Source organism: Lissotriton vulgaris, chromosome 2_1, assembly GCF_964263255.1.
Source record: "Lissotriton vulgaris chromosome 2_1, aLisVul1.2, whole genome shotgun sequence".
NCBI classification, from domain to species: Eukaryota; Metazoa; Chordata; class Amphibia; order Caudata; family Salamandridae; genus Lissotriton; species Lissotriton vulgaris.
This window is the reverse complement of record NC_141687.1, coordinates 947558302-947575522: the sequence shown is the minus strand read 5'-3', so window position 1 is coordinate 947575522 and position 17221 is coordinate 947558302. Positions and strand designations below refer to the sequence as shown.

Sequence of the window (17221 nt, the reverse complement as noted above, 5' to 3'; positions counted from 1 at the left end):
CGCTCGCCACGGTGCACTCTGACAGAAATTTTACGCCTCACCACTTTCAAATGTCACCAGCCACCCCTGATGACTTCCCCAGATAATTGCAGGAATAGTTCCGCTGAAGTCATCAGATGACTTCAGAATGACTCCAGGATGATCTTCCCTTTTGACTTGGGCAAGTGGCCCACTTGAAGTGGGGTAATTTCTGATATTTATCTTTACAAGGGATTTTTGTAATCACAATTACATGTTACGCATTATACAAAGTAAATAAAATGTGCTGGGTGTTTTTACACATTACCCGCCTGCGGTTAATTTGCTTTAATTTCTGTAGTCCCACCTTGTTAAGCCTAGGGAGGGGTGGTACAGGTAGTGGGTAGAGAAATAACCTGCCGCTGGGACATTATTCTCAAATACGGAGAAAGCTGTCAGATGGATGTAGGGTTAAAACTGGGTCATTATTCTCAAATACGGAGAAAGCTGTCTTAGGGATGTAGGGTTAAAACACAATCAGATCGCATTTCAAGTGCATGAGATACGGTGGCGAGACAAAAGGTAACATCACAAACACTTGAGCCTTCCAGGGACTCGGGCTAAGGGACGGAATCACACTTCTAACAATAGGTTGGGGACTCATGTGCATCTGCGTCTCCCTCATCTTGTGCCCTGACTAGTTCTACTATTGAAAATAACTCTATTCCAACATGGCCGGCCCGTTTCCAGCCTCAATAGACTTTGACTCTTCGTCTTCAACGCCAAGTGTACGAACGCTAGGGGCGTTCCTCATTGTAGCGAGTAGCGCCGCTGCTGCTGCTGTGTCTTCCTTACGTGCTTCAGGATGTCGGTGCCCGGCTCTGTGCTCCGGCCAGTCACCCTATCCCGTTTTCGGGGAGCCCTGCTCGGGGCTCTGATGGGCGACTGTTTCGGGGCCGAGTTCGAAGGGCAGAATCCAGTTCGGGCTGCTACAGTGATCCGGACCATGAAGCGGATGGAGGAGGAGCGTGGGCCAGGTCTGGGGAAATATGGAAATAACCTTAATCGGTGTCTCTGTTGAAAAAAATTGTAAAAGTGCACTAAGAGTTAATTAGGATACACTCTTAAGGTTTAGGTTATACTAGTCTGTGCTACTTTACATTTGTAGCAATAAAAAACATGTTGCGAGCCAGGTGTGATTTGGTGAATATATTACGTTTCTTATTCAAGTACAGGCGTCTGGCGCTTGCAGACTCAGTAGCAGAGTCACTAGCAGCGTTGGACAGATACTAAGGATAAGGCTTTGTAGTGGACTCTTACCTCATTGTTTTATAAAATGTAGACTGTTGTACTACATAGATTATATATTTGTCAGTTCGCCGCGGTCACTCGAGTGTAGAGGTTGCGAAGTGCATGTTCCTGAATATGCTACCTTTTCCTGTTTGAAGAGCACTGCAGAAATGTTAAGTATTTCGGCGTGGGGGCCACCTAGCGGCTTAAAAGTTTTAGCATAGAGGACGGCTATTGTATACTAATACTCTGGGGGGTCAGACGGGCAAGGATCACTTCCACTTGTTGAGAGATGCGGATAAACACGGAAACGAAATCAGACCTGCCATATTGTACAACAAGCATTGTAAATGCAACAGGTGCATTTGCTCGAGTTAAAGCTATTGGCGTTGAAAAATGGTACGTAGTGGAATTATGTGGGTTGGATTGGAATTGTGTTGTAGAATTCTATGGTATGAATTGGATATACGTTGGGTAATTGTGTGAAATGGAATTATGTATGTGGATTGGAAGTGTGTGGAGCTGACTTGTATGGGGTGGAATTGTGTGAATAGCTTTGCCTTTTTGGTGACAAAAAACAAACCAATAGGAGCTAAGCTCTGTCTGTCTTTGGTTGTTACAAAAAAAGAAAAGTTAAACTGATGTCAGGACAAATAACTGGAGCCTTAATGGGGCTCCTTGTCATCGTGTTCATGGGCAGGATGGAGTAGCGAAAGAGGGAAAAGGTGCCACCTACCACAGGAGAGGAGTTATTGCAAAAAAGAAAGAGGCCGATGGCCCCACCTACCAGAAGTGAAAAGCTATTGCAAGATGGCTGCCACGGAAAGACTGGTGTCTGCAGAGATTCGCAAGCAAAATCACCAAAAGCCAGAATTAAAGACTGCAGCAAAATGCTATAATGTGAAAATCTAATAGTATCTACATGGCAGCATTCTGCATACCAAATTACAGACTAAAGGATTGTTAGAATTTTGTAACATTTGAAAATCTTCGGTCTCCTTATCATGCGACCATAACCACAGCTCCTTTTTATGTAGAAAATATACAGAAAGACACACAAGTCTAAATACACCACAAATGTATTTCAACTATGTCAATGCAGAAAAGAAAATGCTAATAAATATATAAAAACACCATCTTGAAACACATGCATAGAACAATCCTCCAAATTGCAAAAAAATGTGTTTTTTTTAATGCTGCATAAGTATTACTTCAAGCATATGGTATCACAGAGATTAGTTAATAGGTATTCACATCGATCCATTTCAAAACTTGGTGGGCTGTGTTTTCACAACAAAGATAACCCAGTTTCTATTTTGGGATTTGGACAAATGTGGAGGTACTTTTTAACAATTAATTATGGTTAAGGTCAGCACAAATATTGATTTTGTGTGCTTGATTTGTTTTGTTTGGAGTCAGTCTCCCACTCTATGTAGGAGTACGTTTCTTAGGGCAATGCACTCTTTGAAAAGTACACAGTAAACAACACCAGTCAGAAAGTATTTGGTAACTAAACTAGACATGTGCCTGCAAGATATTTGCAGTGGGCCGATAGGACACATCAGCTCCGCAAATTAGTTGCTGGTAGCTGTGTAAATTATTATTTTTTTGCATGGGAAATATGAGAATAAAACGCAACCAAAGCATCTTCAACAAATTTAATGCCATCATAGAATTTTTAATCTTAAAACCGCTTCAGACTAGTAACATGTTCTGTATCAGCATTAATCTTTGCAATGTCATACAAAACTGTGCCCGCTAATTTAAAATTGGTGTAATCTGCTTTTTCCTAATTAAGATGAAACTGAAAAAGGGTAGCACAAATAAGGAGGAGCAACATTACCATTCATCAGTGTACAGACTCAGTCATTCAAACAATCACATCACAGAGTACAGGAAGCAACCAATTAAAGATGAATGTGTGGGAGTCATGTAGGAAAACATCCTTACCATAAAGACAAGATGGAATATGCTCTTTATAATATTGGAATTGCGAGCAACACAGCTGGTGTCATGTAAAATCATGACTGTGCAGGAGCAGAACACGAAAATCTTATAAAATATGCACATAACCTTATCTATTGCCTTATTGGCAGTGTAGGAGAAATGATCGGAAATTGATATGCCGAAAAAAATCAAACTGAGGTGAGCTCACTCTCAAATACGAAAGTGAAGTTAAGGTAGCAACATCGGTATACTTCTCCCTAAGGATAAGGTTTGCCATCAATGCTATGAAATAACATTTATATACAGCACCCACCCATATTCACCTTACATGTATCGGGTGGTGGAAAACTCCTAGGTCTTCTGCAATAAGGTGGCAATGTTCTTCATAAATAAAATCATGAAGATCTATGCTGATCTTCCACTTATCACTGACAGCCCTGTCCATTCTAGGATATTGTCACCTCTCATGAGGAAGGCGGGGCTCTTGAGCAACCGAACCCCAGTTGTTTATTCAGATTCTCCCCGCTGACTGCACCAAAAATCAAAATCCTGCTAGGCGGCACCTCTTCGGGTTCTCCTGATGACTCCTGTCCACCAAAGGTCCTGCGTTCATGGGTATTAGCATTAATATGCATGCAGTGTTGGTGAGGACGTCATGGTGACTTTCCACCACACAACAGACCCCAATTCTTTAGGAATGCTGGAATAACAGAGACCTCGTACACAAAAAAACTCATCTGTGTTTTAAAGAAATAATTTGAAAATAATCTACGGTCCAGGATGGAAAAGAAAAGGGATTTGTTAATGGATCAAATCCAGGATAAACTTGAATGCAAATCAGTTTCATGAGCTCAAAACTCAACCTACTGTTCCGCTACAGGAACCAATACATTTTATTTAGTTGAGTTAGCTGTCAATATAGCAAAAAAAAACACAAACAACAAAGTATATGCTTGCTTGAATTGCAGGCCTTTTGTTGAGGAAGGACTATAGACTACGGATCTCAAACATTCTTCATCCACACAAAGCGGCCACCGGGCAGTACTCCTATCTGCCGACGGGTACGGTCTTGCTAAAAGCCTGTTGAATATTAAAAGGCATTACTGGGCTTCTCTTTAAAAACTGCTATTATTTGTTTGTTCTTTGAGGTCTGTAGCACTCTTGCCTTGGGTTGCTAATCATTTTCAGGACAACCAGGAACTAACGCAGTTCTGACGTGACACATCTGTTCTCTTCTTTTATTAGCAGCAGTAAACAGGGAGTGGGTTTGGTGGCTGGAGACTGCGGCTGATGTGAGAAAAGCACAGCTGGTCTAGGGCAATGTGGTAACAGGGAGCTGCCTGAGGCACCGCCAGTGCAGGGGATATCAGACTGCTCCGTGGCAATAGTGGTGGGGTGTTCAGGGGGGAGGTTTAAAAAAATAAGTCACCTACCCAGCTGCCGCCTCTCTTCTGTCACCTTCAGACTCCCAGACTCACCTAGCCAATCATGACGCTGCTGTCACCAGCATGACAGCAGCGTCTTGATAGGTCTGAGCGGCCTGGTTTGATGCTCAGACAGGGAGTTGGAGCCTGTGCATGAACTCCACCCAGGCTGTGCAATCCAGGTGGAGAAATGCTGAGTGCGCATGACTGTTTGATTTAAATGCACCAACTACTCTTCCCCCCTGTAGCTGGGTCTCTATTGCAGGAGGCATACTTGCCTCAGAAGCGGGACAGGAGCTGAGCACAGCACACCGTGTGGGTGTACGTGCGCATACACCTGCTCAAATAGCAAAAAGGTCTGCGCGTGCTCATCTCCTGTCCCACTTCTGAGGCAAGTAGACAACAATAAGCCTCACTGGCGACAGCAGCGCTTCGCGCTGCTTATGCCAGGCTCGACCTAAAAAGGTGCTCAGGTGACAGCAGTAATGAAAGCAGTGGCGGTAATAATAAGAATATGAATAAAAGAATAACAACCACCACGACAGAAGAGTAACAATAATAAATGTTATGTTATTTTACAGTAAAAAGTGTTTTTCGTTTTTAGCTGCCAATGATGATAATAGCAATAACAGCAAAACAACAAGAACATTGTTATATAATAATATTGCGACTACAAAGAATAATATTAAAAGACCTATTCCATTACGCAAGCTTGTGCATGGGGCTTGAACTTTAAAAATGACATGAAAATGTATTATTGTGTTTAATGATATTGTTATACTAATAATCTTAATTATGGCAGTTTTCGTCTTTATGTAATAACAAAATTAGCTCCTCCCTAAACACTGTTTATCTAAGAGGAGAATAAGGTGTTCTTAGTGTTTTGGTGTCTATGAATGATAGTGAGCACAGCATGGCACTGGACATTATTTACAATTCCTGGTCACCAGCCAAGCAACGTCACTTTATTCTGTACAGTGATGCTGTTGTGCTTTCTCATTTCATGCTCCACGCCCTCACAATCTAGGCACAAGCACTCATGCAGGAGCATCCATTCTCTGATTTCGATTTTTCAGACGCATGCATTGAAACTTTACATATCTTGTAGTATGTGAGAGTATGCTGTCTGTAATTTGGTGTTCCCTGGCAGCTAGGGGCATCACGGGGAGAGTGCTTCCAAGTGCCTTGTCCTGGAGAACACATTTGTGTGCTCTTTTCAGACTTCTGCACTGCGCAAGGGGAAAGAGTTTGATGTTCAATATCAGTCAAACAATTGAACAGCTCACTGACCCTGCTACTCGCTGAACAAGGTGCTTGGTGCTTGACCGCTGGGTTTTGTACCTCTTCGTTAAAGCTACAGCTCGTCAATTATAACCAGTCTTCCCCCAGCATACAATAATTCAGTTATGGTTGTTTCTGCATCAACGGTGAGGCTCATAGAGCTGCACTAGCTGGTTTCAGCCTCACACTACTTAAACACTACATTTCACAGCTGAACATGGAGGTGCGCCAGCTGCTGCTTTATGGTGGTGTTTCTGGCTGCTGACATGTCGAAGGGGTTCATCTCAGAGCACCCCTTTGAACAGAATCATGTTGGGCACATTAAGGGTTCTGTGAAGGACCCCTGTGTTGGCTAGCTTACTTGTGGCCAGACCACTAGAAATCATTGAGAAAGGTGGGATTCTGACTGCACCATGTGTTGAATTTGCCAGGGCGCTGGGTGTGGTCTAACGCACGTGACTCTTAGCTGTGACCCTCTAAAGGCATGCCCTCCATAAATCCTGAGCCCAACAGTACACAGTGAACGTTGTCAAACTAGGAGGAGGGATGGCCTCGGGAGGAGGGAAGAGGGAGAAACCAGTGAGGAGGGTGGGACCTAGGGGAGAGAAAGCATGAGCAAGGGGGTGCCTAGAAGGAGTGACCACATGAGGAGGAGGAAAGAGGATGGAACGAGTGGCGGGAGCAGCGGTAGGATGTAATGTCATTGCCTGAGTGGTTGACCTTCAAACTGGAGAACCAGGTTCGAGTCTCCACATCGGCTCAAGCATCCTGTGATTCTGTGCAAATTAATTAATCTCCCTTGCCTGAAAATTGAATGTGTCCATCTGTAATGCAATTGGCGGTGATGTAAAGCGCTCTGATAACTTCAGTTCGAGTTTGCGCTATGAAACTCTGGAAAAAAAAAACACATTTGTAAAAGCTGTGTTGTGAGAGGGGTGAGGGGGAAAGATGGGCAAACAGCACAGCAAATGAAGCAGCTGCAGCGAGCGTTTCAGGAAGCCTGTGCACGAAGTAAACAGAACACTTAACACCAGCTGCTTCCTGTGCAGGTTAGAGCCGTGGGGCCAGGTTGGGGGGAAAGAGGAATTCGACAGATTACCATCAGGGGAAAATTAATTATTTATTTCTCTGTTGTCTGTTGAAATCTCCCCCACCGCCCCGCTGATCTTACCTGCATGGGGCCCGGCTGCTTAACACGAGCATAGGTAGGCCAACAAAAAAAGAGTGCTCTCAAAGTATAAATAACCTGAAGAGTAAGAGCACATGTAACAGGGGCAGTCCGCATGGGATGATACAAAAGTCCAAAAGGAGGTGCTACTAAGCCTTTTGACAAATCAGCATTTACATAGGACAGTAAGAGGAGCCAATTGAAAAGCTGGGCAGTTCTTAAAGCCTATATTCTAGGAACCGCATATTTTGAAGAGACAGTTCATGCGCTGCCTAGCAGAGACCTAAATATCTTGCGGTGTGCAGAGTGGCGGGGTGGGGTGGGGGCGGTGGGTTTGGGAGGCATCATGCCAAGCTTTTTTTCTCACAACCTGTCCCCAAGCCCTCTCCTCTTAAAATAAAATAAAAAGGGTTGGTGTGGCTGGTGGCCCCTTAATTGATGTTGGCTGTTCAAAGCCTTGGAAAACGAGCTGGAATTCCTCTATACACAGTGATTTCCAGCTTTTTTTCCCTGCCACCGTATGACATCGGCTCCTCATCAGGTGACCGTGAGCCTCTAGTCCGAAGGGAGGTTCTTGGCAATTAGGTAAAGCTTGATAGGTATCCTGGGTTTCTTGGAGGCTTTGCAGAATTGATGGAAGAATGGCAGGACCAGTGGGTGGACTGGTTGCAGGTGGCGGGGTTCTTGCCGGGTTCTGTCTGCAGCTGTTTAGTTCCTGGACTGGCAGAGGTTGTCTTCCGTCTTCTTCTTTGGTCCGTCGAATCGGAGGGCCAGGTCTGGGGGAGCCACCTAAATACTAAATGGCATCTTACCTGGGGTGTCCACACTGTCTGTTATGCCACCCTCATAGGCCTAGCACTGATGGGAGGGGTCTCCTTCCCCACCTCCCATCCTGAAGAAGGCGAGGACTGAAAGTTGTGCTTCACCTCGCTTCCCCCACCTTAGGGGTGGGGTTAGCAGAGGTGGGTGCACCTGCTATTCTTTTGAATTTTCCTACCCAGAGTGGGGGTGTAAACCAGGGGCTGCCATCTGCTGCTAGCACCAGAGGCTGGGAGTCACTTTCCAAAGGCAGCAGGCCTTTGACGCTTCCCTCCTCAAGCCCCTGCCCATCCTGGGGAAGGAGATTTGACACCTCTGCCAAGGATGAGCATTGTTTCTTGTTCCAGAGAACCGAGGATCTCAACCTAGGGGTCCAGAAACATGTCTGTGTGTGGCAGGCTGTGTAAAGCCAGTCCATGCCCACACCAGGGTTGGTAGATATTGGGGGGGCTCTGAGGTGCCCTCTTAGTACATGGTTTAATACAGTTCACACTGACATCCGTGTGGATTTATTACAAGGAGCTGTTTGGTACCCAAACACTTCTGGGTTCAGTGAAGCCGTCATGGTGCTGGGGAACTAGAGTTGTCAAGTTCCCAGCCCATGTACTCTCTATGGCTTCCCTGGTGTTTACCATATTAAGGAATATACCCTAATAATCGAGGGGCATATAATCTGGTGCAGATCTGCCCACACCATGGATATACTGCACCCTGCCTTAGGACTGGTAAGCCTTTCAGAGGGCTGACTTAGCCATATCTTAGGCAGTACTATCTGATATGGCACAGAGGCAGTGTGTCATGTTGACTTGGTCATTTCTGTCACCTCACGGGCATGCAGGTGCTGGGGCAGTGGCATGGTCCTCATGAGGGGTTCACAGGGGACCCTCTTCAGCTTCCAGGCTCTACGTACCTGGGGTACCACTTTTTAGGGACTTTCAGGGGCATAAGTACCAATAGTGGACCCAGTACTCCACAAAGTTGCATCAAAAGCCAGGCAAAAAGTGGAGGGCACTGCAACAGAACCCCATGTTTTTAACAACCAGAATAAATTACTCATAAGCCGTTAGACATATGCAACCTAAATTACAATAATACATGTTAATAAAATAGTTTTCTGCCTAAACACAATGTGCATATGCTTGCAATGACACTAAACAGCACTGGTATGCTGTATTGTCTGTTGTTTTTAAAACACCAGTGCGGCCACCATGTTTAGAGTCAATGTCTTTGCCACCTTGAAATAAGTTTTATTATTTCAAGCAATGATATACTATAGAATACAGTATTCTATAATTATCTCCTTGTTTAGATGATGTGACCATGTGGGATGTGGTGCACTGTAGATTAAATGAGCAGCAAGCAAGCTGCCTGTTCGCTCCTTGCGAGGAGCTATAGTAGCTTTTAAGAAAAAGGAAACTAAAAAGAGGAAAAGCAAGGTAATGAAAGGGGGAAGACAGTGTTTAAAACGCAGTCATCACATCGCAGTTCCTTTACAACTCAGTTGTTACAAAGACCGCGTTGTTAGAACGCGATGCCTTTACAACGCAAGTCATTAGATCGACTTGTTGTAGGGGGCGCTCTAACATAAGGAATAGTATAACTTACAATCCAACACCTTCCCTACTGTTACGCAGGCTGGAGTTGGAATAGTAAATTATACTATTCCTAAGTCCAGCGTGCCCCCTACAGCAAGTCGATCTACTGACTTACGTTGTAAAGGTATTGCGTTCTAACAACTGCGTTGTAAAGGAACGCAATGTGATAGCATGCATAGTAACACGCTATATTCATAAAAGGTGAGCTATTAAAAGTAGAACACTGGCCAATCGTTTCATTTTCAATCAGCCATGACACTGAAGCATTTTCATTTTGAGGTAGATGTGAACGTGATCAGAAAATTCCACCACTCACAGGGCAAGAAAACCAGTGACTGATGTGAGCTGAACTATTACTCCATGCATTATGCTGTCATGGATAGAAGCTGAGTGTAGATAACACTCATAAACCGATGTCACAGGAGAGCTGACCCAAAGGCCGTCTACATATCTATATGTGTGTATATGTATATATGTATATATATATATATATATATATATATACGCACATCTATGGATGGATGTATTAATTAATTTATGATTTTTCTTTATTGCAAGATCATGACAGATAGCTATGTCTGTCACACATTCCAAAGAGATTCTAGTTAGACTTATTACAGTGCCTATCTTCTGCCCCAAACACCAAAATCCTTCCCAACAAATGTCCTCTCTGAGATTTAATGTAAAACAAACACCCTACTACAGGGTTTCACAGTGAAAAACCAAGCTATTCTTAAAGGCCTATTGGTTGTCACGTGTTCCATAATAAATAAATCGGGCCCGCTGCCTTTATCATAACATTTCATAATAATCAGTTCAGACCTATGGTATCTGAAATACAGTATCCCAGTGAACCATAGCTATTCTAATTGATTTTTTACCATAACCTACTAAGGCATATTATATTGAGCTTTAAGCAATTCCGCATGGCAACAATCTGGTATATTTTCCTACACACAAGTATCAAAGGGTCTAAACAAGAAAATATACGCTAAAGTGATAAAGATACCCGACATAGACACTAAATCTATTCTGTACTTCAAGGTTAATCCCCAGACCTCCAAATTGGTTGGTAAAGGATACCCATCAGTCACCACACGGAACCGCCCTTCATCATTTGGGATTCCTTTTTTGACCAAAAGGTGGAGCCCCTGCCCTTCACAATTGGGGACAAGATGGTAAAAGCCCTCACCTGCTCAGACAGGCCTCAGTATGGTCTTGCTACTCTGTGTTAGAGTTCATAGATGGAACAGAGTGACTGATGTCGCAGTGCAAAAAAATATATAAGTGGAATGAAAGGTGTGTTAAAATTGGATGAGGGAGTACTAAAGAGTTTTATTCTGGTGTTACTCACTCCTCCAACATTAAAAGTGGTCAATGACAGTTCGCTAAGATAACTGCCTAGGTGTAATGAGAGGTCAACATGTTTCAGCAAATCTTCTGGACAGATGTGTCCTTGCTTTCTTCAGGACCTATATGACTGTTGCTACTGCAAAAAATGTGAAAAAGACAAATAAAGTGTGATTCCGTGATTAATTAAGAAATCGTAAGGAGACAAGCTTAGAGATCACCTGAGTTCTCTAGGTGTCCACGCCATGTCTTGTCTCGTAAACTGTGTGTGTCACAGTTTTGTAAGAAGTAAAGACCTCACCCCACCTGGCTGCGGCTCAGGAGATGAGTGAAGCACCGCTCCGCCCATCGGTACTTCTCCGCCGGCATCCAAGCCGACTGGGGAGGTCAATCTGGTATATACTTAATGAAATTACAGAAGTATACAACATTTTATGTGTACCTGGGGTGGATGCCATACAGGGACAATTCATTCTGATAAGTGCATGCATTGTGTTTGCATGTGCTGGAGGTGCATGTGCCTAAGAGTTGTACAGTTCCTGAAGGATGCAGTGCTGCGCCGTATAAATGCATGTGCACCTGAGATTGGTACAATACATGAAGTGTGCAGTGTGTACAAGATAAGTACATGTACTGGGTGTAGGTGTACCTAGGAGTGGTACAATACTTGAGTGCGGTGCGTGCAGGGTGAGTGCATGTGCTGGGTATATGTGTGCCTGTGAGTGGTACAGTACATACAGGATTAAGTGCTGAGCAGTTTGCTTATGTTAAATGCAAGTGCTGGATGTATATTTGCATCCGATTGGTACAGTTCATGGAGGATACAGTATTGTGCAGTGCGTTTATGCATGCACTAGGTGTACATGTGCCTGTGGATGGTACATTTTAGGAGATGCAGGCTTACATGTCATGGTGAAAACATGGGGTGGAGGTAGGGAGATCCCCCCCCCCCCCCTCCCTCACCCCCCCACCCCTTTAAAAAAAAAAAGATTTGTGGATTGATGCTTTCCTGTAGGATGAGTCGGCCACATGCTAGGGAGCGGAGGACCAGGCCTATCCTCTACACCTCAAAGGGTGCTTTTCAATTCAGTGAGTGGTCAGCAGTAGGAAGGGCCCTGAGCACATCTCAGGAAGGAGATAGTGCTGATAAGCGCATCATGAAGAGTAGGCCTGGGGGCCCTGGGCTATATTTTTGATGCACATATCACTGTGGCTCACATCCAGGTGTAAGCTCTAGCCTCTCTCATTGCCTGCTTGGTGGGACTGTCTGCTTCGGAGAAATCCCTGTTGTGACAAACTGCTTTTCAAATGGAAGAGGAATCAGAAGAGCATGTACTTAAAAGAGGCAGAACCCCAACATAAATATTCAACGACCCAGACCCTAAATCACATTTGGTGTCTGGAAATGGACTATAAGAAGGAGGGTGTTGAAACTCCAACAATTATCATGTGCAAAGCAGCCAGGTGGGCTGTATGAGGGGAAGCTCTACAAGACTTCTGCCTGTGACCAGGACTGGGGACCAAGGCCTGCTAGTCTCCTGGCTGGTTGAGAAGACATCACCCAGGAAATTCATGACCACCTACCCTGGAGTACTAGCACCTGCCCGCTTGTCAAGATAAGTGTTCCCTGTGAGGAAGAGGAGAGCAGTGGAAAAGCACGGTCCAGCCAGTGGGGAGCCCTGTTGAGTCGCGCCTGTGCGAACTGGCTGCTGCACAAATTGAGTAAACAGGAGCGGGCCACTGTGAAGATAACCATGTTAAAGACTGCTGTGCGGTAAGGGCCAAAAGCCTTGTGCAGTAGCGGTGACCCATTATGCCAGGAGGGTTTGCCGTATTAAAAACTGCAGTGCAGTAACAGCCGAAGCCTAGTGCGACAGCGGTGTAGCAACCCCATAATGCCAGGAAAGGCTTCAGTGGATAACTGCCAGTGGACCGGAACCCATATACAGCAAACAGTAGTGACCTGTAGGTCACCTGCAGCAACAAGGACTGCTACTGGATCGACCCTCATTGGATAAGTGAGGACGCCGTGTGAGCACCGTCACCCAACTGTAGGACCAAGAGCATATTCATCGTAGCTGTCCTTTCCATCTGGAGTGAGTGAACTCTTACCCTGCAGGAGAAGCCGCAGGAAACTGCTGATCGCTGCGGGAGTGCAACTGCAAGGGAGAGATCCTGCCCTGCCGAGTGCAGCCGCTGAGTCTACGTGTGGCCGACTCCCTTACCTTGGACTAGAGCTGCTGCGAATGCCCAAGGACAGGGCACACTCCAGGAGTGGGTAAGGCATGTTTCTGACCTGACGACCCAGGAGAACTTGCTGCTAATTCAAGCTATTGTGCGCTGTAACACTATTGACTTTAAATGAGTCATAGTGGACTCTTGGGATTCAGACTACTAGTGGCACATGCCCTGAATGTTACCAGTAGTTAATGGGGAATAACCATGATCGCTAATGCAAGAAGTGAATGGGACAGGGAACTGCCAAAGAGACACTAGAGACCCAACCTCAGGATAGATCTGTGTAATTGTTTGTGTATGTCGGCTTCTTCATTTGTAAGAAAAACAACAGTTCCCTTTTCTTAAATGTTCTAGGGGTATAGGCCCCTCTCAGAACTTTTTACCACCCATATCAAGGATAAACCGTATGTTGTAACCAGAGTTGCATCAAGATTGACAAATTTACAAATCCAACAGTTATATGTAAACAAAAAGAATTTTTTAAAAAAAAGGTTTTTCCTTATCTATGTCCCCTCAGACCAAAACAATGTAACAGAGTATATTCATAGTTTTCTACGCACCACTACATTAATAGCAATATGCATGTACACAGGAGAGTTTGGTTAAAAGCAATTTCTTTATTTGATCAAGATACTGACCATGTAAATTTAAAAACAAAATCTATCACATTTATTCAATCATCATAATTTCAAATTAAAAGATAAAAAAAGATAAAAAAACCATGAAAAAGTGTCGACGCGGCGTTTCGGTGATGTGGTTTTTCACCTTCTTCAGGACAAAGATTTTCAAATTTAAAATCACTACTTTGTAGTTCAGTGAATCGCTTTTATCAATTGGCGATATCCGTAGTTCTTTAAAATAAATTCTGATTCTGGATCATTCATTTACGATCCTGGGATAGACGATCGTTATAGTTTTCTGCCCAGCCGTGTTGTTGTGAAATACTCGTGTATGTATTTGTATCTCTTGTATCTATGCTCGCGCAGTTTATTTGAAGGGCGGCTTTTTCTTTAGACTCAGAACGCTCTTGAGTTTTACGGCGATTATACTTGCGTCTCGGATGGGCACCTGCAACGACCGACCTCCAGCACGGAAGGACGGTCGTTGCAGGTGCCCACCCGAGACGCAAGTATAATCGCCGTAAAACTCAAGAGCGTTCTGAGTCTAAAGAAAAAGCCGCCCTTCAAATAAACTGCGCGAGCATAGAGACAAGAGATACAAATACATACACGAGTATTTCACAACAACACGGCTGGGCAGAAAACTATAACGATCGTCTATCCCAGGATCGTAAATGAATGATCCAGAATCAGAATTTATTTTAAAGAACTACGGATATCGCCAATTGATAAAAGCGATTCACTGAACTACAAAGTAGTGATTTTAAATTTGAAAATCTTTGTCCTGAAGAAGGTGAAAAACCACATCACCGAAACGCCGCGTCGACACTTTTTCATGGTTTTTTAATCTTTTTTTATCTTTTAATTTGAAATTATGATGATTGAATAAATGTGATAGATTTTGTTTTTAAATTTACATGGTCAGTATCTTGATCAAATAAAGAAATTGCTTTTAACCAAACTCTCCTGTGTACATGCATATTGCTATTAATGTAGTGGTGCGTAGAAAACTATGAATATACTCTGTTACATTGTTTTGGTCTGAGGGGACATAGATAAGGAAAAACCTTTTTTTTAAAAAATTCTTTTTGTTTACATATAACTGTTGGATTTGTAAATTTGTCAATCTTGATGCAACTCTGGTTACAACATACGGTTTATCCTTGATATGGGTGGTAAAAAGTTCTGAGAGGGGCCTATACCCCTAGAACATTTAAGAAAAGGGAACTGTTGTTTTTCTTAGAGTGCCTAATAACCCTATCCCTTTTCTCTGAAAGGGTTTCTCCTTCATATTTTTACAATTGGACGAGCACAGTTTGTTAACTGAGGAGTGTCAATTGGAACCTCTAAAAATTTAACAGAGGTGCACTGATAACAGTGCAAAGATCCAAATTAACTAATGGATCAATTCAAGGTCTTTAGCTTTTCCGAAGAACAGTTTAATAAACTAGTAAATGGCCAAAATAAAACAACCAATACTGTTATCATACCAGATAGCGAAGAAGAAAAATGGAAAGAATTATGGAATTCAAAAAAGAAGTTAATACGAACAGAGCTGCATGCAGATTTTCTGATCGAGTATTGCAAAAAGGGAATTATTCCCAAAGGTCTACAAATAAAGAATGAACCCAGTCTATTTACTAAAAACCAAAAATTTATTGAAACATGGACCTTTATTGCAAATAGATGTAGTAGGGATTGGCTATTATTAATTATTGAAACAGCCCATGCTACATTAATCATAGAAAAAGAAGAAATAGATGACATGGAGAAAAAAGGCTTCTTCATTTGTGCCATTAGTAGTAGACATAAAATGCTTCTCTTTTGTTATAAAAGGGAATATTTGGCTGGACAATGATATATTGCAGCTGCTATGCGGGATTTGATTTGTGAGCCTGTGTTCCGTGATCTGTATTCACCCCCCTCTTTCCCCAGGGGTACATTGGGGGGGCTTGGACTACACGTACCCCGAGAGTCAAGTGCAGAAGGGGTAATTGGCTCAGTTACCTAGGAAATCAGGAATAAAAGGCCTCCACAACCACGGTTGGGCCTGGTATCCCCTGCATTGCCCACTTCCCTCCTAAAGGGGTTCTGACAAATACCTATTGACTTCAGCATATGATTTTCACAATCAGTATGTCAGGCCCACTGCCTTTATTGTACTTTTTCATAAAAAATAATCAATCTTATGACCTTTATCATTGGCTTGTTACAATAACCAAGTCAGACCTAATGTGTTGGGCATAAGCTATCCCACAAAGTAACTATCAGGTATACCATAATAAAATTACTTATATGTTCAAAATAACAATTCACCCACAAAAGCCTAATGCCTTAAATACATGCTTTTCATAATAAGTCAGGCCTACTTGCTTTATCTTACCTTTTTGTTATGAACAGCTCACAATCAAAGACTATGACTCAACTTTTCCCAGTGAACCACCAAGGCCAGTTACATTTGTGGCATAAACAACAGACAGTATTCAACTTATAAAGTTAGAAATTTGTACAAAATTATAGTTGGCAAACCCATATACAGCCCTCTCGATAGGGCCAAACAAGAATCATCACCGTGAAAAGTTTCTACTCGCATGGTTTTAATGTGGGTGCCAACACTAAAACCCTTGCCAGCTATGTTAATATGAGAGATTACAGCTCACAAAATATCTGTCTACAGCCTTTAACAGTTTGGTGGTTTTCAGCTCCACTGCCTTTGTCGTATTGTTTCATATTTCATCTGGACTAACTTTTCCGAGTGCTGCAGTCGGGCACAGAGCTGTTGGCATGCCATCATAAGCAACTCATGACATAGCTGTAGGAATGCCATCATAAGCAACTCGTGCCTATTGTACGGAGTGTAAGCTTTCCCACAAGGCAACCGTTAAGCATAAAGTCATTCAAAAGTAAACAAAATGACAGTTTGCAAAGCAAGATACTATTTTGAGAGGGTTTGATGAGGATTCTCACCGTGGGAATCTTCTATACCAACGGTTTGTCAGTGGGAGTAACCAACACCAAAGCCCTTGCCTACTAGGGTAGTCTGTCAGATGCCGTGTAACAAAATGTGTGTATTCTTTACTACAGAGTAATACTAATCACCTTTAAATGCCTATTGACAATAAATATGTCAGGCCTACTGCCTTTATCATAATTTATGTTGACAATCAGGCCTTTAATTATTAGCACTGGCTTTTCATCATAACCAAATCAGACATATTTTGTTGGACATAAACTTTCTCACAAAGCAACTATGAGGTATGTTGTAATAAAATTACAAATATAAACAAAATTTGAGCTGGCAAAGCAATATAAAAAGCCTCCTAAGAAAGCCTAGTGAGGATTATCATAGTGCATAATTCCTTTGTAACATGGGTCACCAACACCAAAACCCTTGCCTAGTATGGTAATCTGTTTGATACATCTAAGAACATACCTGCTTATGTGCTTTAACACAGTGTAATAACAATCCACCCTTATAAGCCTATTGCTTTAACGCATGCTATTCACAGTAAGTCAGGCCTACTGACTTTG

The 17221-nt window shown here is 43.0% G+C and overlaps 1 protein-coding gene across 1 annotated transcript in view; it reads left to right on the top strand.

Annotated features, from left to right (window-relative positions):
• Nucleotides 1-696: 696 nt before the first annotated feature.
• Nucleotides 697-17221, top strand: part of ADPRS (ADP-ribosylserine hydrolase) — a 59868-nt gene continuing 43343 nt past the window's right edge. The window contains exon 1 of the mRNA XM_086956495.1: nt 697-995. Within this exon, the coding sequence (XP_086812621.1) occupies nt 824-995 (172 nt within the window). The 5' untranslated portion in view covers nt 697-823. The remainder of the gene's footprint in view (nt 996-17221) is intronic.